The 21745-nt window shown below is 38.8% G+C and overlaps 4 protein-coding genes across 16 annotated transcripts in view; 3 read left to right on the top strand and 1 right to left on the bottom strand.

Annotated features, from left to right (window-relative positions):
- Window positions 1-160: 160 nt before the first annotated feature.
- Window positions 161-4027, bottom strand: tp53i13 (tumor protein p53 inducible protein 13). Its single transcript, XM_049726638.2, has 10 exons — window positions 3262-4027; window positions 3024-3169; window positions 2856-2936; window positions 2397-2432; window positions 2269-2327; window positions 1982-2060; window positions 1712-1840; window positions 1448-1642; window positions 578-1376; window positions 161-444 (listed from the first exon to the last, which is right to left on the bottom strand). The coding sequence occupies exons 2-10, from the start codon at window positions 3126-3128 to the stop codon at window positions 338-340; spliced, it is 1590 nt and encodes a 529-aa protein (XP_049582595.1). The 5' UTR covers window positions 3129-3169; window positions 3262-4027; the 3' UTR covers window positions 161-337.
- Window positions 4028-4373: 346 nt separating this feature from the next.
- LOC125972702 (cylicin-2) lies at window positions 4374-11787 on the top strand. Of its 13 annotated transcripts, none has more exons than XM_049726601.2 (26): window positions 4374-4501; window positions 4934-5076; window positions 5161-5265; window positions 5876-5941; window positions 6950-7055; window positions 7156-7196; window positions 7329-7382; window positions 7589-7693; window positions 7796-7885; window positions 7999-8133; window positions 8447-8477; window positions 8562-8602; window positions 8676-8718; window positions 8787-8896; window positions 8967-9062; window positions 9153-9242; window positions 9346-9441; window positions 9660-9752; window positions 9848-9949; window positions 10060-10158; window positions 10272-10328; window positions 10401-10454; window positions 10632-10724; window positions 10816-10899; window positions 11070-11183; window positions 11317-11787. In XM_049726601.2, the coding sequence occupies exons 1-26, from the start codon at window positions 4480-4482 to the stop codon at window positions 11650-11652; spliced, it is 2406 nt and encodes an 801-aa protein (XP_049582558.1). In that variant the 5' UTR covers window positions 4374-4479; the 3' UTR covers window positions 11653-11787. The 13 variants fall into 13 exon arrangements, with proteins under 13 accessions (XP_049582558.1, XP_068507505.1, XP_049582556.1 ...); XM_068651404.1 differs by having other exon boundaries at window positions 9153-9257; window positions 10060-10143; window positions 10275-10328; XM_049726599.2 differs by having other exon boundaries at window positions 9153-9257; window positions 10275-10328.
- Window positions 11788-12294: 507 nt separating this feature from the next.
- LOC125972708 (protein SREK1IP1) lies at window positions 12295-13790 on the top strand. Its single transcript, XM_049726641.2, has 4 exons — window positions 12295-12450; window positions 12586-12674; window positions 12899-13099; window positions 13495-13790. Exons 1-4 carry the CDS (start codon window positions 12429-12431, stop codon window positions 13498-13500), a joined length of 318 nt encoding a protein of 105 aa, XP_049582598.1. The 5' UTR covers window positions 12295-12428; the 3' UTR covers window positions 13501-13790.
- Window positions 13791-15657: 1867 nt separating this feature from the next.
- igsf11 (immunoglobulin superfamily member 11) overlaps window positions 15658-21745 on the top strand; it is a 52559-nt gene continuing 46471 nt past the window's right edge. Inside the window, exon 1 of the mRNA XM_049726639.2 lies at window positions 15658-16161. Coding sequence (XP_049582596.1) covers window positions 16101-16161 — 61 coding nt within the window. The 5' untranslated portion in view covers window positions 15658-16100. The remainder of the gene's footprint in view (window positions 16162-21745) is intronic.

The following is a 21745-nucleotide window of genomic DNA, read 5'->3' as shown; positions in this document are numbered from 1 at the left end:
CACGTTTTGGCTGCTTTCTTTTCAACTATTGTGCAAAAGTCACAGGAGTGAACCTTAAAATAGATAATTTACTCAAACAGGCCTCTGTTATGTCTTTCTCTGTTTCTTAACACACATGATGAACCTTCTAATGTAAGAAATACACTATTATTAGTTGGTGCACTATTTGAACAGTCAATGTTTATAATATGAAATATACAACTTTGAAATTTTAAGACTGCTGTGGTAGGGCTGTTAAAAAAAATATTGTCCCTTTATGAAATGCACCTCAAACTAAAAGGTTAAAATGTACACTATTTTGAACAAGTTCCCCAAACACGATGGTTCCTTCATTCATCTACATGTACTCTTCCGAGCTCGAGGAGCTGGGTAGAAGAGCACACTCTTGTCTTCGGCCTCTCTTCCGCCTCCTCTTTGCAATTTGCAGCCTTCTTTGAATAACGTCTAGAAGACAAAAATCCAAAATAACAGTTTAGGCCAATACGTGATGAGTCCTAATTATGCTCCAGACAATTATTATTAAAATAAAATACTATTCAAAAATGTTGAGGCTCTTTTTGATTGTAGCTTGACCAACCTGCCACGCTGTCGTAGTCTTGCTGTGGGTCGTGCCAGTACAGACTGGGCGTGGTCCTCCAGTGGCGGTATAGACGCGTGTGCAAAACAGACAGTGTGAGGAGAACCAGCAGGAAGCCCAAAGCCCCCGCAGCCCACACCGCGTCATTCGACCTGCGGGTTCTCACCAAGCCGCCGCTCACCAGCGTGGCTCGGCCTTCGGAGTCCTTGACGCATTCACACTGTTGTCCTGCTGCGCAAGTGTCACAGTTGTCGGTGTCAGTCCCCCGCCCTGGGTGAGTGTGTTTTGGAGGTGCTGACTCATCTTGCCCCTTTGTGTCACTTTCCTGCGCCAACTCTCTCGCTTTCAAATCTACCACTTCATTTTCCAGCGTTTGTCCTTCTGCAGTGGAGCTGTGTTTAGCTGCAGGCCGACGCCTATCGGTCTCGGAGACCTTGAGGAGTACCATCTTCTGCATAGTTCCTGACACCTTAGACCCCAACTGTGTTGCAGGTCTGGATGACAAATCCTGATTTTGAAATGCAGCTTTCCTCAGATCAGACAGATTTGTAAGAGTTGCATCCACTACAGAATCTATCTGTGGTCCATGTGTTTTTTTCAGGTATGTCAAAACATGAGACACTTGAGATGTTCCATTTGTTTTTATGTCATCATTAGGTGGGATCGCAGCCCTTTCCTGCCTCGATTGCCCTTGTAAGTCTTGTCTGTTTCTGGTCTTTGGGATGGGACCTTTCTCGGCCTCAATCCCTCCTTTAAACCATGATGAGATTATCTGCTCACAGCATTGCCTCACAGACTCCTGTGTATTTGCAAAAACAGATGCTTAGAAATATCTCCCTGAGGTAAAAAAAAAAAAAAAAAGGCTCAAACCTTGGGCTTTGTATGACGTCCCTCTCGACGTGTGCGTTTGTGTCCATGTTGCTCTGTAGCGTGTGTCAACAGGAAGTTGTAGTTGCCACTGATGTGACTGCTCAAGGTCATCGTGCTCTGCAGCCAATGGCAAACATCTGAAGAAGCCGCAGTGGAAAGTTCCAACGTTCTCCCCCAAGACACCAAGGCTACAGGCTGAATACACACATAATACAGAATTGCTCTTCCATGAATTGCAAACTCTAACCTTGGATCACCGCTTACCATGGATTTGTTGAGCTGTGGGTGAGGAGTGATGATGTAGTCGAGAAGACATGAGCGGGCAAGGATGGACACCAACGGACGCTCGCTGAAGGCTGCGCAGGGATGGTAGAGCAATACGGCAGCTCCTTGCTGGTAAATACACAACAAACACAAATATGAGATCAAATGCAAAAAATATGATGATTTACAAACTGTCAACCATACAATAAACCAACTTTTTCAGCTTGGAATAGATTGAGGGAAAGTCACTTGAGGTTGGAAGTTACTCACATGCAGGTTATTAAGCCACCGTTGAGGAGGACAGTACAAGTATTCTCCACTCTGTGCTCCGACTGGCCTGAACGCACCGCTGTGACACACAAAAAAATTGTGCACGTATGCTAAGAAACCACTGGATGACACATTAGAGCAGAATATCAATCCCTAGTTATGAATATTTTATTGATTAAGCGCTCGGAGGATATGAAAACCGTGAAGCAGATGTGCTAACCACTGAGCAGCGCATTGCTGCCTTTATTAGATTGATCAAACTCAATTGTAAGAATAAAATACAATACCTGTTGGGGATGCTGTGGTGGTAAGAAATTGGCTCATTTATGCAGACCGGCCTGGGAAGCTGTTAAAAGAAAGGTGGTCACACATAGCCCTTTTCGTAGGATGTCAGTTTTAACAGCACTTTGCTCACCTCCAGATCATACACCGTGGTGACACTGGAGAACCTCTGTGAAGAGCAAAGAATGAAAAAGAGCTAAACAATTGGGAAAGCATCATGGAAGGGGTTTGACACAATTAGGACTCTCATCATGTGGACTCTTCATTAGAAGCACATGCACCCATCCGTTTATATAGCAATTGATCATTTTAGGGTGTGCTGCAGCCTATCCCAGCTGATTTTGGGTGGGAGGCGGGGCTTGTGTACCCCAAACGCTCAAAACGATGCATTTTCCAAGCGTTGCATGAAATATGTCAAGGAATACTGTATGACCAAGCTTCTCTGGTTTGGTCACTTAATGCTGTGCACATTTCAGCATAACAGCTAGATTAAAAGTGGGTCTATTGGTCATGCCTGCAAAGTGGTATGCAGGCAAAAAAGATTTCAAGCATGCAAAGGTACAGATTGAAGAGCTGCTGTATCCATGGTTACCTGAGTGGAGTTTAACCAAGCAGCGGGAGCAGGACAGCCCCAGTAGATGGCATCTGCAGGTATATCCCTTTCCACAAGCAACTATGCAAACATCAAATATGAACTGTCAATCGGTGCAACAAGTATCATCTTTGGAAAATATAATAACAAAAAAAAAAAAATCTGAACCTTTCCATTGTCACAATCTGGCCTCAGATAATCGCAGAAGACGTGTCGGCCAAAACAGAACCACAGTGCGGCCAGCACGGACACCGTGTGGCTCGGCATAGTCATCAGGGTGCGAGAAAGAACGCCATGAAGTCAGGCTACTGCAGCTATGAAAATAAAATGAAACCAAGTTTTGGAACCTCGAAACACATGCAAAAGATTGGTGCAATTAAACAGACAAACAAAAAAATCAATGTACCGTGCTGATCTCGTCAACTCTGTTTATCTGTTTCAGGCGGTGGGCGACATTCTTCTACTTTGTAAGCCATACAAAGAGAAGTATTTTGAATGACAGCGTCACCAATTCCGAAAAAAAAAAAAACACGATTACAAAGTCAAAACGGAAGTACGATTATTCTTTCAACGTAAAATACAATGCTCTTAAACCATATATATTTTAACATTATTATGCATGATATCAATGTTTTATGAAACTAAAATTACTTAGCACAATGTTCAAGTATATTTGATGGAATGAATCAAATTCCTGTTTTATGATTATCATATTTGCTTTTTACTCTGAAAATATGCTTGCAATTTTGGAGTCTCCGTTGTTGATCTTGACAACTCCGTCTTTTATTCATTTGTTATTACATATTTACATCCGTCTACTTGGCTCCTCATGCACCATTTATAACCCGTAGAAATTACGTCATTTTCTTGATACACTTCATCTTTGAGAGGCTATTGAAATTAGTAAAATAACACATGCTCCATAAATATCGCATATGTTATATGGGATCGTTTTGGAGCCACTTTAAGATTTTGATCGTTTGTATACGAATAAATAAACATATAATTATATTTCATCTAACTTTAGTGCAGGAACTGCATTTCCAGATTTGATGCTGAACTTGAAACATCCGCTACGAGGCGCAACATTAGTTTGTGAGCTTTGTTTGAGACCACCGGATCCTCCAAACTAGTCCACGACTTGCGCGTTTATCTCTTCAAAGAAATAATGTTGTGCTTGGATAGTTAAGAAACCAATCTGTATTGTTTTGTCAACTGAATAGGTGGCATTTCCTGTTCCAGACAGCTATAATCTTGTCACTACGACTACGGGTAGTGGAACAAGCATTACCTGTTGGCACAGGTAAACGTTTTTTTTTTTTACGGTTTCAAAATAAAGGAACACACATAATTTTATGCGTAAAACGCATACCAATAATACTTTTATCTGTACAGGAAATACAGTCACGAGTATATATTGTATTATCCGTGGTATATTAACTTTCTTGATAATTAAACAATAATAATTAGTCAAATGCTGATTTATTTTGAAATTTCTCTTAGCACTCCCAACTCAACACATACTTTTATGACCCAGCCCTATCTTTCATGCTGTCTCCTCACAAATAAACCTGGAAGGGTGTGTTTGGGAGGGTTCCTCGGCAGAGGAGAAAGGTGGACGTAAATGGAGTTCCCTCTCACTGAAGGTTAGCTGATTCCAATGACATTATTTTATCTACAAGTATTTTTAGCTCATACATACTACACGATCAAGAAACATAAAACCTCTGTTTTTCAAATGAGTCTGTGCCTATTTCAGTTTGTTTTATTACAGAATTTCACAGGACATTGGACAATTCTTCTTGCGAGGGGTGGGGCATTGCTGATTATTCTCATAATGTAATAAAGTCATTGTTGAGGTTTATTGCAAATGGCATAAGGTAGTTTTTCTCGTTCCACACAAGTTTGTTGAGTTTAGCATGAAATAACTTAATGATAGATGCTGGTTATAAGAACAGCTTTCAAATTAGTCATTCAATTAAATGGAAGCACTGTTTGTTAATTCTACATGTGAACAATTAAAAATGTTCATTTCAGATTGCATGCAAATTCGTTTTGACCTGTTTTTTGTACCATAGCTCCTGGTGGAGCTGCAAGTGTAGAGGAACCAGCAGCCTTCCCACCCGGTCGTTTGGGGTCTGTCACAGAGGAAATAGAGCCGGTAGAAATACAAACGTGTGTCGATGACAGGAGTCAACCAATAGAAACTACAGATTGCCAGGTAAGTAACAATCCTGAGTCACTCTATCTGCTCTTTTGCCAATTGAAGAACAGTAAGAAGAAGTATGTGACTTTTTGTCGCCAGGTACCATACTCATATGATAGTTCTGCATCATCCTCAGACAGTGAGGATGAAGGCAAGAAGGAAAAGAAGAAGAAGAAACTAAAGAAGAGGAAGAAGAAAAAGAAGGTATTTCTTTATTACTTTTATCAATATTAAGTGTTCATGGGAAATCTTAGTAGGATTATACGTCAATTTTTCAGTGTCGGTGGGGTGCAGTTTTGAGATCATCATCAATGAATAACTGCATCTCAAAAACCTAAAAAAAATCAAATCAAACAAAAATAAGATAAATGATTGTAATACAATGGAAATGATGTGATGTCAATTTGAAATAAATGACCTTGAAAAGTTGATGAAGATATTACAATATATCCAATCAAAGTGTAATCATGGCTTTTAGAATGAGAATCTATTTTACAAGGCAGCAAATGAGGCCTTTTATGGCATCTTCAGGGTGTGCCGTGCCTGGGAAGAAGTAAATACACGCCTGATTGCACTGCACTAAACTGGTCAGGCTTGTGATTAATGTGTTTTGTAGAAAGTAGACCAAGTGCACTTTGTGATAGGTACAATAGGCTGCCTTCATAGCTACAATGGGTGGACATGTGCCCGGTCGTGTGTTTAAAGAGCCCTTCCCTGTTTACGTTACATAGCAAAGACAACAATCTCATTTACATGAATTAAGGCCCAAATAAATAAACCAGTTCAGAAAAAAGATACCACTCTCTTCCTACAGGATTCCAGTTCTTCATCTTCCTCCTCTTCCTCATCTTCCAGCAGCTCTTCAGACAGTGATAGTGAGGTAAGTTTGATCAAGTGCGTGTCCCAAATATTGCTTCAGCATGTCTGGCACTAGACGTTGTCGTCGCACGATTTCCCCTCCAGCCAAGTCAGCAAGAACGTCTTTGCAGAAATCATTTCAAAATCCTCCAGCTTTCATTTTATGCACATTTAATTCAAACTGAGTGAACATGTGTGCTTTGTTGATGTGACCTATAAAATTTCCAAATTTGCCTTCAGCTCATGATCCACACTTGTGCTTTTGGTGAGTGTAAAAAAACTTGGTAGGAAGTAAAGTCTGCTGGAAGAGTATTTCAGCAGCAACCTAATTAAAGTTGAAAACTTTTTGACAACTTTATTCTTTTTTTAAAAATAGGTGATCTCTTAACTTAAGGCAGTTTGTGCTAGGGAAACAAGATAAAAACAAAGATCGCCACCTCAGGCATTTGGGTGCAAGCTGCAAGACTTAAAAAAAAAAAAAAAAAAAAAATTGCATTCCATTAGGTAGTACCGCCTCAAGCTTTGGAGTTAGAGAAAGTAGGTGGAGGTGCTAAGGAAGTATATGATCGAAGGCACACCCATTTGGAATGTACAACACAGACATGTTGTAACAATGAATTGATTTCCATTCTTTTTATTTTTTTTTTTAATACTCCAGAATGAACAAAAACAATTTTATGCAGTTGGAGCAACTACATTTTTGCTATTTCTAATTTCATACAAAATTGTCAGTTATTTAACCTTTATTTTTCCAGTAAGTAACTGACTGTGATATCATCATGATGGGTGAAGAATGACTTGTTTAACCAGTTGTTAACCTTAAATGGGGCAGTCAGCATAGTCAACATAATAATTCAGCATTTCAACACCTGGCAATGCTTTCAGTACTGAACCTTTAAAAAAATAGTATTATTGGAACACACCAATCATAATGTCATAATTACGATATGAAATCACACAATTGTACTGCCTCTGTGTAGAACACTTGCTCTAGCTAGATAAATAAATGTAACACATTATTATCTTGAAGGATGACAAGAAAAAGAAAAAGAAGAAGAAGAAAAAGGAGAAGGAAAAGACGAAGAAAAAAGCGGTGCCTGAGTACATGTGGGACAGGTTGATCATAGCTCCGACTGGTAGGTCAAATTATTTCTCCTGGGAGATTCATATATGGAGGAAAACATTGTTGGTGGTTCGGCTGAACTGATTGACCCATATTGTTGTGTGTTTATTTAGATGAACAAATGCAACTTCCTGGAGACCCAGAGTTAAAGCGGGTGAGAGATGAATGACCTTTCATTTGAAATATTCCCATTTTGCCATGGAATCATGGAGTAGGCCTCCAGATCTACCTTTCTAGATAATTCTGAATAAATCTCATCACATCAGTTTCTTCTGGGTTGTTTCAGGTTTCTGATGAGGACAATGACAAGAAAGAGAAGGATAAGATGAAAAAGAACAAGGTATATCCACACATGCCATGCTGAATGACTGGCGCAATGCTGTCGATGGCAGATTTTCATAAAACGTTTACGAGTTTGTCTCATGTAAAGCTTCTGCATACGCTTGCATCATATAGCACTGCTGTATGTAGTAAAAATAAAAAAGTAAATAACTCATATTAAGACAACTGTTTCATTGAAATGGCTTTTCCACCCTCGCTTCACAGGATTCCTCTTCATCTGACAGCTCAGACAGCGATGAAAAGAAGAAGAAAAAGAAGGACAAGAAGAAGAAAAAGGACAAGAAGAAGAAAAAGAAGAAAGACAAAAAGGTACAGCTATGCCAAATAATGCTGTTATTTCTTGGGGGAAAAAACATTCATTATAAAAAATAGTGTTGTCATCAATTCATATTTCCTTCTTTTACTTCACAGGATTCCTCATCCTCATCATCTGACAGTTCTTCTTCTGATAGTGATGATGAAAAGAAAAAGAAGAAGAAAAAGAAGAAGAAGAAAAAGAAGGTGGTGTGATTACAATATGTGTAACAGAGTTTTATTCATCTCATTTTTAAATCATGGAAATAAATGAAAATTTAGCCTTGACGCTAATTGTTAAACTTTCGCTTGTTTCATAGGATTCCAGTTCCTCCTCTTCTTCCTCCTCCTCTTCTTCTTCCTCCTCTTCTTCTTCCTCCTCTTCTTCCTCCTCTTCCTCCTCTGACAGTGATGACAAGAAAAAGAAAAAGAAGAAAAAGCAAAAAAAGGAAAAGGTATGTTAACCATGTTTGTGAAATTACTCGTACTGATAATATAATTTGTAAGTATATTACATAAAATATATTACATAAAATGCTGAAGGGGCTACATAGATTTCTGAGGGGCTTTATTACCTTTTCCAGACTGTTCCAGTAATAGAACTCATTAACTTTACATTATTTTATTTAATATGGAGTCATAATTACATCCATATTGCAATTACAACATTTTACAAAACAGTGAAGTATAAACAGACACCAATAAAAATGTAATGATGCAGACAAAGTCCAAGACAGGAGTGAAAAAAATCTTGACTTGTATTCACAGGATGAAGCGCAAGAATCACTTTTATCAGCAGGTGAGTGTGACACATTTATTTTTAATACTAACAATCAATACAACCAAACGTATTTGTTGATGTTCATATTGATGTTCTCCACAGGAGTTGAAGATGCATCGAAAGATAACATTTATGACGACAAGGTGACAAACTCACACGAACATTATGTATATATATACTCGCTTAAAAATCTGATAATTTTTTTTTTTTCAATAGTATAAAGCAGCAGAAGATCCGTCTATAACTTACATACCAGGTGGTAAGTGTGATGTTCAACACATCAAGTTTTTGTATGGGTCAGGGGTGTCATTCGAACTCTTTAAGCAGCGGTGTTCCCGGGTGGTACCGAGGAAGGCCACCTAAGTGATGATGAGGGAGAGGGAGAGGATGGGAAGGAGCCAAAGAAAAAAAAGAAGCTGAAGAAGAAGAAGCAAAAGGTGACCATAGTGTTGACGAAAAGAGCAAAATAATCAAATGAGCCTCATGCAGATTTTTTTTTTTCAATAGGATTCTGGTTCATCTTCAGACAGTGATGATGATGAAAAAGACAAGAAGAAGAAGAAAAAGAAGAAGAAGAAGAAGAAGAAGAAGAAGAAAAAGAAGGTACAGTATAAAAAAAAGTTTGGTCAAAAGAGTAAATTGATTGTTGCTAATTACTGTCAATTAATAATTTGTGTCTAATTTCATGTTTAGGATTCTTCCAGCTCTTCTTCTTCGTCTTCTGATAGCTCTTCTTCAGAAAGTGATGATGACAAAAAGAAGAAAAAGAAGAAGAAAAAGAAGAAGAAGAAAAAGAAGGTGTCTTATCCCTCTTGTATTGACTTTATTTTATTTATTGTGACTTGGTTTATTATACGTACTTATTATACTTAAACTGTTTTAACAGGACTCCAGTTCTTCTTCTTCATCGTCATCATCTTCTGACAGTGATGATGACAAGAAGAAAAAGAAGAAAAAGAAAAAGAAGAAGAAAAAGAAGAAGGTTTGCATTTGAACCTCTTGTATTATCCAATACAGTATTTAATTCTGTGGTCCCAATTTTCTGACATCCTCTATGACCTACATAAATTGGATGCATTATTATTATTATTGTTATTATATTATTATTATTATTATTATTATTATTATTATTATTATTATTATTATTATTATTATTATTATGTAATGACTTGTGTATGTTCCTAAATATTGTCTTAACAGGACTCCAGTTCTTCTTCCTCCTCTTCCTCATCTGATAGTGATGATGAAAAGAAAAAGAAGAAAATGAAGAAGAAGAAAAAGAAGAAGAAGAAGGTTTGTTATTTTTCCTTTGTTGCTTGTGTGATCGACTAATCTATTTGTGTAGTCAGTAATCAGTGTTTTGTATTATTCTCCCAATCTCTGAACAGGACTCCAGTTCTTCCTCTTCCTCCTCCTCCTCTTCTTCATCTGACAGTGATGATGACAAGAAGAAAAAGAAGAAGAAGAAGAAAAAGAAGAAGAAGAAGAAGGTAAATAAAAATGCATTATTCTATTAATATTTTTGTCTAGAATAGTTTACATATACAGTATATTTACAGCGGATTTTCATCATAATGTTATTCTCCCAATCTCTGAACAGGACTCTAGCTCTTCCTCCTCCTCCTCCTCCTCCTCCTCTTCTTCATCTGACAGTGATGATGACAAGAAGAAAAAGAAGAAGAAGAAGAAAAAGAACAAGGTAAATGCATTATACTATTAATTTAGTTGTCTAGAATTTTTTTTTTTTTTTTATATATTTGCAGCAGATTTGGATCATAATGTGGATTTTTGTTGTTTTTACTTTGTCATTAGAAGGCCAGCTCTTCCTCCTCCTCTTCCTCCTCCTCTTCTGATAGTGACAGCGACAAGGTCAGTAAATGCGCTATTCACCATTACATTGATTTTTTTTTCCTGAACTTAAATGACGAATCATTTCTTTAGAAAAAGAAGAAAAAAGATAAAAAGAAGAAGAAAAAGAAGGAGAAGAAGAAGAAGGTGAAAAAAATACATTACACTACAGTCACTTAATTAGGTACAACTGTACAAACTAATATGAGAGTTCCAATTTAATGAAACGGAATTAAAAAGTCTTCATTTGTATTTTTGCTATAGTAATCTTAGATTGTAAGTACCCATTCTGTAGATGCTAAATATAAATGATTTTCTGTGCAGGATTCTTCCTCATCTAGTGATTCTTCTAGTGATGATGAAAAAAAGAAGAAAAAGAAGAAAAAGGACAAGAAGAAAAAGAAAGACAAGAAAAAAGTGAGACTGCCAATACATTTCAAACTGATTTTATGTAAATTGGGGGGGCCCCCGCCAGTGCGCTAACCAAATTGTTGCATTTGCATCTAAGCACTCAGATTCTTCCGGTAGTGATAAGAAGAAAAAGAAGAAAGACAAGAAGAAGAAAAAGAAGAAGGACAAGAAGAAGAAAAAGGTGGGTTCATTGAGTATCAGTGGTTCACTCACCTGACGTTTTCTCCATACAGTATGTGCTGTGATTGCAATGAATGGACGGACAGACAGACGGACGGATTGATGGAAGGATAATTCAGTGGGTGTGTAAAGATTATGTTTATTATTTACAACCTGTGGTATGCGTTTCAGGATTCAAGCTCCAGTTCTTCAAGTTCCAGTTCTTCAAGTTCCAGTTCCTCAAGTTCCAGCGGCAGTGACAAGGAAAACAAAAAGGCCAAAAAAGACAAGAAGAAAAAAGAGAAGGCAAGTCATGGAATGGGAACATGTATGTCTTTGAAGGAGCCATATCATGCTAAATCAACTTTTGGAAACTTTTTTAGCTAAGTTGAAATGCTAACCACCCCCCATCATATCGTTCTCCTTTTTTTCATTGCAGAAAATTCCTGGTGCTGAGAAAAGCTCCTCTCCAGCTATACCACCAGAGCCAAGTGCAAGTGGATACTCGGCATTTAGCAGAACCATTAAGCCCGGTGGCGCTCCCGTCATCACTTATCCATTGCTTCCCTCCAAACCCCTTGTAAATCCTCTGACTCCCCCACTCTCCAATCCACCCGTGACCACAACTGCTGGCGGAGATCGGCCACCCATTCGCAGACCCTTAAGCCCCATGGAGTCATTGATGGGGAGTACGTACCGATATAGGGACGCAGGGACCCGTCCCACCCCGCACTTCAGCGCCACTGATGTATACAGAAGCAGGTCTTACAAGTGATGAGATGTCAAAACAATTCAATCAAAGGAATCAAAGGAAATGTGGATTTGGTGAGGAATGATTGTGCCGTAGGAAAGAAAAGATGATTTTTATGGAAGGGATAATTGCCTCAGGGAATAAAACAACAACATTGGATTTTGTGTACCTTGTCTGTGATTGTTATCAAGTCGAGCACTGTACAAACAGTGTAAGGGTTCAGATTTATCAACAACGCAACTTCTTTATCTGACATTTCTTAACAGTTAGATAAAAAGAAGAAAAAGGTAGTGATTGATATGTGCTTCATGGATGTAAATTTAAAAAAAAAAAAGTGTTTTGGCACAATCATAACACGTGCCAGGACAGGCTGCATAGTCATAGACCAAACAAAAAGAGATCTCAACATTAACCCAACATTTAGACTACAAAGATCAGATGGCATTTGACAATATGCAAGGTAAGAGTGGAGAAAAAAAAGCTGCCCCTATTTTGTATCGATCATTATTAATCCAGCAGCGACTTTACATGCTTTAGTCCAAATCGTGTCCAGCTTTTTTTTTTTTTTTATAAAAAAATTCAATAAGTGAGCTTCATGCTGCAGTGTTGCACACGATAATTTTGTTCAAATGATTAACTAGTGTGTGGTAGAAATGCCTTTGCGCTCCAGGAGGCTCCTCGTTCCACTGCCGGAGGTGCGGCTTGGTTGAGTCACGTGGTTTCAGGTGCGGCTAGTTTATTGACGCTCAGAGCTTCTGGTCTGCTGTCATAGTTGTCACTTGGATTTTCACGGAGTCACGATGAGTTTCAATCTTAATGATGGTAAGATTTCACTTCAAGAAGCTTTTAAATCTTATTCTCACCTAAAATGACAATGCACCTACCAGTTGCACGCTCAACCTGAACTTTGAGTGAAGTTAAATGAAATGTGCTGACTGAGTTTGTTTTCATTTCCAGCGATGGGCGGTGGTGAGGAGCAAATAACCAAACAAGACGCTAACAAGGACGAGTTTAGCTGGCCTTGGAGCAAGAAGGGTGACGATAAGGTAATTTATTATTATTAATATTATTTTAAGTACACGTGACTCAGCAGTTAATGTATCTGTATTTCGATTTACTTGATTTTATTTGTTTTCTGACTGACTTTTACAACAAGGTCTGTCTCAACAGGTATATTAGGATTAATTTGTGATTTAAATGACATTTTAATTGACAAATACTTGACAGATTGAGGTGAAAACGTCTGAAATCTACCACGTAATAATTCTAGGGTGACAGCAAGGCCAAAGCCGGTGACAAGAAGAAGTCATCGGATGGAAAGAGCAAAAGTAAAGATGGAAAGAGTGGTGACCATAAGGATGGAAAGAAAACGGGATCAAAGGATGGAAAGAAAAAGGATCATAAGAAAGAGCACGGGTCCAACACATCCTCCTCCTCTTCCTCAAGCAGCAGTAGTAGCAGCAGCGACGAGGTGAGTTTTTACGTTTATTTGACAATCTTTCAAACAAACCAAATATTGCGTGACGCTTGTCACGTAGCTGTCACACCTTGTTTTGTCTTACTGCTATGCAGCCATAACAGGTCTCACCTGCTGTGCCATAACACACCCCACCCTCGTCTTGCTATCTGTGATCTGTGACTATTTTCGTTAATATTTTGCAGCCTTTCTCACAATCAGTGCAGTTTCCCGTGAGGGCAAAACAAACAGGTCACATGGTCGAATGTTGCCTTCGCTACTTTTAGTGCTGATTAGGGGCCAGTGCTGATGCCAGAACGATTTATTTATAAAATTAATGAGCTGTGGCACTTACTTTAATAAATGATCTTATGTTCCTGCAGTAAATATCGTGCTTTTTGTCATTTCAGGGCTGATGCTTCCTAAGGGGCAGATCTGGCTTGCTGGCAGTGTGTGTATGTGTAAATGCAATTCAACATTATTCCATTGCCAGCAACGTGCTGGTCTGCTTGGAGCTCGGGGTAGTCAGTCAATGCTCTGACAAGTCATTATAGCTGAAAGCACTGTGTATTTTACCACAAGGTGGCATTGTTTCCTTTTCTTGGTGGTGGGGTGGGGTGTCAATCAAAAGTCTGAAATTGTGGTATTTTGTAGTCAATCGGATACTTGCAGGTATGAAATTAAATAATTATTGAAAATAAAATAATATATTTGTCCAATTTTTTTGTCGTTTTATTTTTTTTACCCTTCTTAAATAAAACTGTAGACTTGGGAAATTATGCAAAAAGCTCAAAGTAAAAGTGATAAATTACATAAAGGTTACACATCTAAAATTATTTATTCATCTGACATATAATGGAATTGACATTTAGTATAAAAGATTAACAGGAATTTAAAATCTTATATATGGAGAAAGGAAATAAGAGAAATTCTCCGTACTTGTGATTAATATGAAATATCGACTATAAAACATTTTTATGGCTGTTCCTCTGCTGCACACCATTAAGTGGAGCCGATCCCAACCAAAAAGGACAAAAGACATGATACACCCTAGACTCTAGGGCCTAGAGCGATCGGCAGCCAATCTCAGAGAGCGCATTCTCAATCTCAAAGCACCATTCACACTCACATGGGTCACCCACATGTAGCCTGCGGGTACCATGTTGTCCTCAAGAACCTCATGAGGAGCCTGCGCGGGCCTGTTCTTAAAACACTGCAGCTCACAGATAGTGGAACATTGTGTGGAATGTGGGAGGAAGAAAAACGACATGGGAAGAACATTCAAACTCAACACAGGAAAGCCAGAAAAGATATTCAAATGCAAAACCTTGAGCAAATATATTGCCAGATTTGCAAAAGTATACAAGGGATGTGAGACTTCAAATATGCTCATGATGACGATCGAGCAACATATGCTATGAAAAAGTGTTCACAAGCAGGATGCATCTGTGTCCTTCTGGCTCAGTTTAGCTACCAGACTCTCATGTAGCGCCTCAGTAATCACAATTCAAATTATGGTTTGTTTCACTGCATTTGAGTCCCACAACAGCCTGAGTGTGAAGCTATTGACGCAAAGCTATTGTGCCTAGAGATGTCACGTAGTTTAGTCCGCCTTGTCTTTTAAAAACACATTTTCTATCTCCATCACAGACAAAAATCTTGTCCAGACTTCTATGCAATTTCCTGGATACAAGATTGAAAACCCAGAACCCCTGAGACTCTGTGTTGTGCTGCCGGCACTTATTATATTGATTTAAAAATGTATGTTTGTTGTGTGTTGACCAAGACATAAAACACATCCTATGATGTACAAAAAATGTGACAAATTAACTTGCTGAGGTGTTTGATCAGTGGATCAAACATTGAATGCAGCATCTTTGATTGCACACTGCTTTTCACCAGAATATCATCCAAATAAAAATATCAACACAATGATCAGTGAAACAAATACATTTTTGAAGGACTTGAAGTTTCAAGGTGAAAATCTTAAATATTTTTGCAACAAATGATACTAAGATAAGTGTGTGTGTGTGTGTTTTTTTCTATTTGTTTCAAACGCAATTCATAAGAAAGTAGACATTTGCTATTCGTGCACATCATTTCCAGCCTTTCGTGGGCCACATAAAATTGATGTAACAGAACGGTTACAAAGGAAAAGATTCATTGCAATTACTGTAATTTTCCAAATGAGTCGATCTATAAACGCACCACGAGAGAGCGCAAGTACATTTCAGTCCCTTTCCGGCGTCAACGGTCTCTAGGCAACAGCCGGACTCTAGCCGATTTCCAATTGTCTGTCACTGAGGCTCGTCAAGTGCACGGAAACATTTGAACAATGACAGGAAGTTGGACGTTTTCCCAAACAAAGTACAAGAGTAAAAGGCTTGGTTGGTGCTTTTAATAGAATGTCATCACAGAGTTAACAGATGACGCATAATGAAATGCCACACTTTTCAAATGGGCAATGCATGCTCATGAATATGTCATATTCCTCAACTTTTAACAAATGTCAGTTTTAGTTTGAATGACTCAAACCGGAAGCTAAAATCCTTTCAGGTAAAATTTACACCCGGTCCAATCAGCTGCTGCAGATCAAGCGAGGAATCATGGAGCGCCACAGGACGCGCTGGAGACACTCACCAACGCGGCGGGGAAACGGACAGTTTGGGATGAATTTCTAAGTTGCATTCAGACACTTGTGGAGAGATTCAGATCGGGCTTTGCACCAACCGCAAATAACCGACGGGTTATTTACACAGAAGACTTGGACTGATCCGCTTACGGTCATCGGAGGGTGAGACGCACCAATACGGGAGACAGCGACCGGTGAACCGGAGCGGACATGAATTGGGGCTCCTTTTGGAGCACGCGTGCAAACATTTCACTTTGTTTTGGGCAAACAAAGTGGCTTGAGCGCGCTGCGTAAAACCCTACTAGTTCCATGCCACATGCCATTACAAGGACGAGTTTTCTGCAAGGCAACTGAGCGGACCAGAGAACTGAACATCTCGAAACAATGGTGAAGTTTCACAACTCGGACCTTTGGATAGCCTGGATGGTCATTTTCTGCATGGAGGGTGAGTCTTTTTCCAAAACCTGTAACTTTTTGTTGGCAGTGATTTTACGCAGCAGCACAATTAAACCTATTAGAATGACTGAGGAATGTGTACACACACACATCTTGCCTTGTCTGATAGTGTTGAAGATGGAAGAGCTTTATTAAAAAGCATCAAAGAATGAAAGGGACAAACATGCATGAAACACACTAATTGAGATCACATAACCCTAAATAATAATAATTATAATTGTATAATGATAAACAAACAAACAATTAAAAATCTAATAAACACAAATATAAATAAATAAATAAATAAATAAATAAATAAATAAATAAAGATGGAATTGTGGTATTGGGCGCGTTTGACGCCCCCCCCCCCCCTCTTATCCCCCTTAATACTTATCTTACCCGGGAGTCAAATCCCCACATTTCCACCAAACTAAAGCTATAGCACCGATTTCAAATGACTTCTAGCTCCTCAGCATGCAAGCATCTCTGTCCACAGCACTTTGGACTGCACACGTTTGATCCATGCGTGCGCTCTCTCTCTTTCTCTTTCATTCTCACTGTCTCGCCCATGGAACGCAACTGTTGCAGATACGCAAAAAGTGGGCGAGTTTGCGCTTTGAAATGAACGCAATGCGCGGTGGTTAGGATGCAATGATAATCCACGAGATTAACAAACATTATGACCAGGCAGGCAGTAAAATACGCTCGTGTGTGAGCGACTGTTTCCTGGACACCGTTATTTCAAATTAAAACTTGTCTTTGGCCGGAAATTGTCCTGCAATATCAAACAACACATTTTTAAAAAGTAAAGTTACCTAAAAGTATATCAGGGTTTTCCAGTGATGCTTGACATAGTTGAAAATAGCCTATCTTGATTTTTATTTCCATGAGTGTAATAATTGTGATTTTTTTTCTCTCCATGATGTAATTTACTATAAATGAACATACTTTTACTTTAAGTGTAAAATGTGGAAAGTTCTTTTCGTACCCTTTGAATATTTATTCCTGGAAGCTCTATAAATTGTAATGGGATATCAATAACTAGCCATATGGGCTGACCTCTGAGGTCAAACTATCTGTTCGGACACAGTTTTGTTTTTCAACTAAGCTTATTTGGGACAACTTTACTGTAAGATATAGTGGAAACAAAAGTCAAAATTCTCAAGTTACATATTCATAGCTGCCAACTGCTAAGCGTAAAAAAAGTCAGCCACTTTTAAAGCATAAAGAAGGCTTGAGAGTAATTAAAGTTTTGATGAAAACTACTATTTTTTTGTTATAGAATATTTTTTTCTTCTGATTTCAAATCATACATCTACAGATTCAAATATATATATATATATATATATATTTTATATATATAAAATAGTTGCTCATTGCTCATGATTAATTTCTTAAAACAACAACAATGCTGCCTAGAATGTCCCAACACCCCGCCAGCTTTTCCACTGGACCATTTGTACACACACATGCACACGGGCAAGGCCTGTCAATTTGGATGTGACAGTCTTGGTGTTAGATTGAATTTAGTTGTGATTGTCGACGTGTTTCACTTGGCTGTTCACTTATTTAGCCGTATTCCTCTGCAGTCAGACGGTGGCTCGTCACTTTTACTCAGGTTCTTTTTCCTCCGTCTCGCTCTCACTCTCTCACACACTGACACACACAAAGTAAGATTGCTAGATTGGTTCAATCTGGGCTGGTGTGTGACCAAAATAGTTTGACTACACTATAGCCATTTTTCAACCGTGTCAAAATGGAAGTTTCCAAAGCCACGGAATGAAAATCAAAACTGTTTTGAGGGACACTTGCTCCTCTTCTTGTGCCTCAGTGGGAAGTCACAAGTGCGTCTATAAATAAATTGCAGCGTATCGATTGTCGTGGCTTGTTTTGGCCGTGTGTACTGACCTCAACGCTTTGCATGTCACAATTTAGCCGTAGATTGATCGCCTGATTATGTCAGCAGACACGAGATAGTTTGTTGCGGTATTTGGTGACCTTTGATTTAAATCAGCAGTAGCTCTGCATTATGGGTGGGCCCACAAAATCCAGCTACATTTATTGTTTTATTTTTTTCTTTCTTATAAATACTGTAAATATATTTAATACAGACCAGTGAAATAAATAATTTGCACATTTCAACTTCATTCAAATATGAAAATTAGAACACCTTTGGATTCCTTCTGGAATTTGATCGGGGATTTTCTAGAAAAATATACATCTAAAGTTAAAATATAATAATAAGATGTAAAATAATAAAATACACATTACACAGGACACCACTCTGCCTTTGGTCACCATGGCAACATCTTTTTATAGCCCTGATAAAATGACCTAGCTTCCCTGAAACATGTTGATTTCAACTAGCCTGCAAACACAGGTGTGATAAGTGTACTGTAATTTCACATTCTTGAGGTATTTTGACCAAAACATGACATTTTGTTGATTCACCTGGGAACTCTTTTAAATTGTGAATACATTTATAGTTCTCCCTCTTGGCAAAAGTGAAGTCTTGGGTCTTCTTAACGGAAGTTTCCAGTCTTTCTAAAACAGACAGTGGAGGCTCTATGCTCTTAAACTGATTGGTTCAGCTACTGTCACAATGAACCCCTCATGGCGATATCAGCACAGAGCTGCTCTGTGCGTGTGCCCGGGTTTAATGTTTCACCCAGAACAGCCCTCAAGGGGTGCGGGCAGAACCAACATTGAGTTTCAATCAGTTGACCACATTAAGTGAAAGAGAAGGTGTATTGTTTTCAAACAGAGCATGGCACATTTATAAAATATCCCCGGAAAATTTTGCGTTTATCTAACAGCTCACATGACATTGTCCCTCTGTTTATACAACCACTCGGGGTGTTTGTCGAGCTTTTTGGCATTCAGGGCGTGCGTACTGACATCAAGCTGAATTTGCACTTTCTTTGTGAACTTTATAACCTCTCAAAGTTTGAAAAGACAAAGCTAGCCTGGTCACTTTTCATCAATGTGTCATTCACACCATACAAATTATGCCTTCTGTAGAGGCAGTGATGAAATTTGCTGTACTTTACATAATATTGTCGTTAGGTCACACGTGAAGTATTGTGAAGGCGTGATTTCCATTTTTAGGCTGTGCTCACACGTATAATTTGGTTCTTTGGTGCGGAACAAAGCATGTAATGATAAACGGCTCATAAAATAACATATGGATGAACCTGACTGAACAGCGTTGGTGATGTGTTTATGCAATAAACTTCCATCCATCCAAAAAAATACTGTTGTTTGGATCGATGCCAGAATTTAGTGTCGGATCACTCTGTGATTCCGTCACTTATAATAGCCTGCTGCTATAAATCACAAATCCAGCAATTGTAGTGGACTGATATCAGATGAGACAAGTCAAGACGGTTAAGAGTAAAAAGTTTCAACGCTAACTTTTGAAGTGTAAGTGCGAGACTAGAGAAGAAGTGCTCTCATAAGTGACAAGCCGCATGCCCACTCTTACATCATCTCCGTTTCTGTGGAAGAAACAAAACAAGACGCATTCTTCCCAAGCATCCAACTTAGAAGCTGCCTCTCACCGAGTAAATCCTTCCAAAGCTGAATTCATGTGATAAATAAATCCTCTCTGTGTCAGTTTTATCTGATAAGCAGCATTTTTTTCCACTGCTCTTTCCGCCTGCTGCTAAAAAGGAGCAGCTGGAACACGAGTGTTGGACAGATGGAACTTTCCACCTCGATTATTTTTTGCACTAAAAATAGGCTGTCAAAAAATTAAAAGACCGCCGGGACTGTTGGCAAAGTGCACGTTCGTGTATGCATGTACGTATGTTTTGAGCGACACAGGCCTGGAGAACTTCAGACGACGTGGTCCTCAGATGACGACGGCAGCGGTCCTGGGAGTGTGAATGAATAAATGATAGGCAGATATTTGGAGGAGAGAGAGAGAGAGAGCAGCAGTCGCTCCGTCATACAGCCTCTTAAGCACACATTAAAGCGGGGCCTGAAGGCTGCTCGGCAGTTGGCCAAGCATCTGGGGCAAACATCTGACGTGGTCACTGATGTTTGGGTATTTGAGGTTTTGACTTGGTTGGACCTTTTGTTCAGTGTGTCACATGAGAAACTCATGAGCATGCAGGTAAATGTAGTTTTAATTTTACCTGATTGTTAAATTGACCCTATTTGAGAATATTGGTTCAGGAGATCTGGCCCATCTGGAAGTAAACACTATGTTTGGAAATAGATTAAGGCCATTGACAGAGCTAGGGTTTTTTTTCTTCTTGGGGGGGCGTCATGGAGAGGCCAAGTAATCTCAAGGAGTCAGCAAAAAGATTACAAACCCTCAAAATTCTTCAAAAAACCCTGATAAACATCCACAATATTATCAGTTGGGAGATATGGAAAAAAATCATGGAAAAGTTGAAAAACAGCTAAAGGGGGGGGGGGGGGGGGGTACTGCCCCAGTGGCCCACCCCTTTAGTTCTGCCAATGTGTCTTTGCTACATAAAAATGAAAATAATCTGCGAGGAAGACCATTTGTTGTATGTGGCAAGAACCCGTCACCAATAACATCATCACTCTTAGACCCAAGTCTAAAAACGATGATATCTGCAATCCTGCAGAAACGCTTTGCATTCAGATGAGATCATATCTTCGATTGATGCTGCTTATCAGTTGAGTGTGTGTGTGTGCGCGTGTGCACTTACGTGTGTATGCGCTCTGTGCTCATAAATTTTTAGAGCTATCTCTCATGTCGTTCACACCTTGCTGGTTCTGAAGCTTTGACAGGATCTTTGCAGATGGGTCCTCAGCATCACATCATTTTGGCACGTAGTGTTAAGGTGGCTTGGGAATGCATGTCGAGATGATTTAAAGACATTTTATTTTCAACCTTGCCCTCAAAACAAACATTGCACTTTTTTTTTAATCTCAATAATCAAATTTTATGAACTGAATGGCTTGACCGTTTCACACATTCACTGTCTCAATTATCTTGGAGGACATTTTATTTGAACAAACTTGACAGAATATATTATGACATTTCACACTTCACGCTCTGCAAAATTAATCTCTGTTATCAAAGATATTAACTTCATTGTTTGTCACCATAGGGATCTTTGAGTTTAGATCAACGCTTCTGTGCACATATGAAAGCCACAAGTGTGTGTTAACAGATCGTCTAGCAAATAAATCACAGTTGATCCCAAAGGATCACAAGGTGCCTGGACTGTATTGACGGGTTCCAGTAGTTGCTTGGCTGACTAGTATAATACTTTTCCATTGAGCTGTTCAATTGTTTCTTTTAGGACAATGTGGTAATTATTACAGAGAATTGGGAAATTAGAAAAAAAAAAGAGCGAGAGATGGAAGGCATTGCGGAACTAATTGCTTTGTTTCAAAATTAAACCATTGTGCGAAAGTGTTTTCAAGAGATTTGAAAACAGCTTACATAATAATCATAGTATCGCCAATTTTAGCCATGTTTGAAAATAAATAACAAACCCTTGCCAACGGGTTAGACAATAGTTGTATAATTCCCGTTTCCATTTCAAAGCAGATAGCATTTCGAAAATTGCTGATTTGAGTTGTGTGCTGGTACAATTGATAACTGCTGG

Source organism: Syngnathus scovelli, chromosome 7 (assembly GCF_024217435.2).
Source record: "Syngnathus scovelli strain Florida chromosome 7, RoL_Ssco_1.2, whole genome shotgun sequence".
NCBI classification, from domain to species: Eukaryota; Metazoa; Chordata; class Actinopteri; order Syngnathiformes; family Syngnathidae; genus Syngnathus; species Syngnathus scovelli.
The sequence above is the reverse complement of the archived record's forward strand: the minus strand, read 5'-3'. Positions and strand labels throughout refer to the sequence as shown.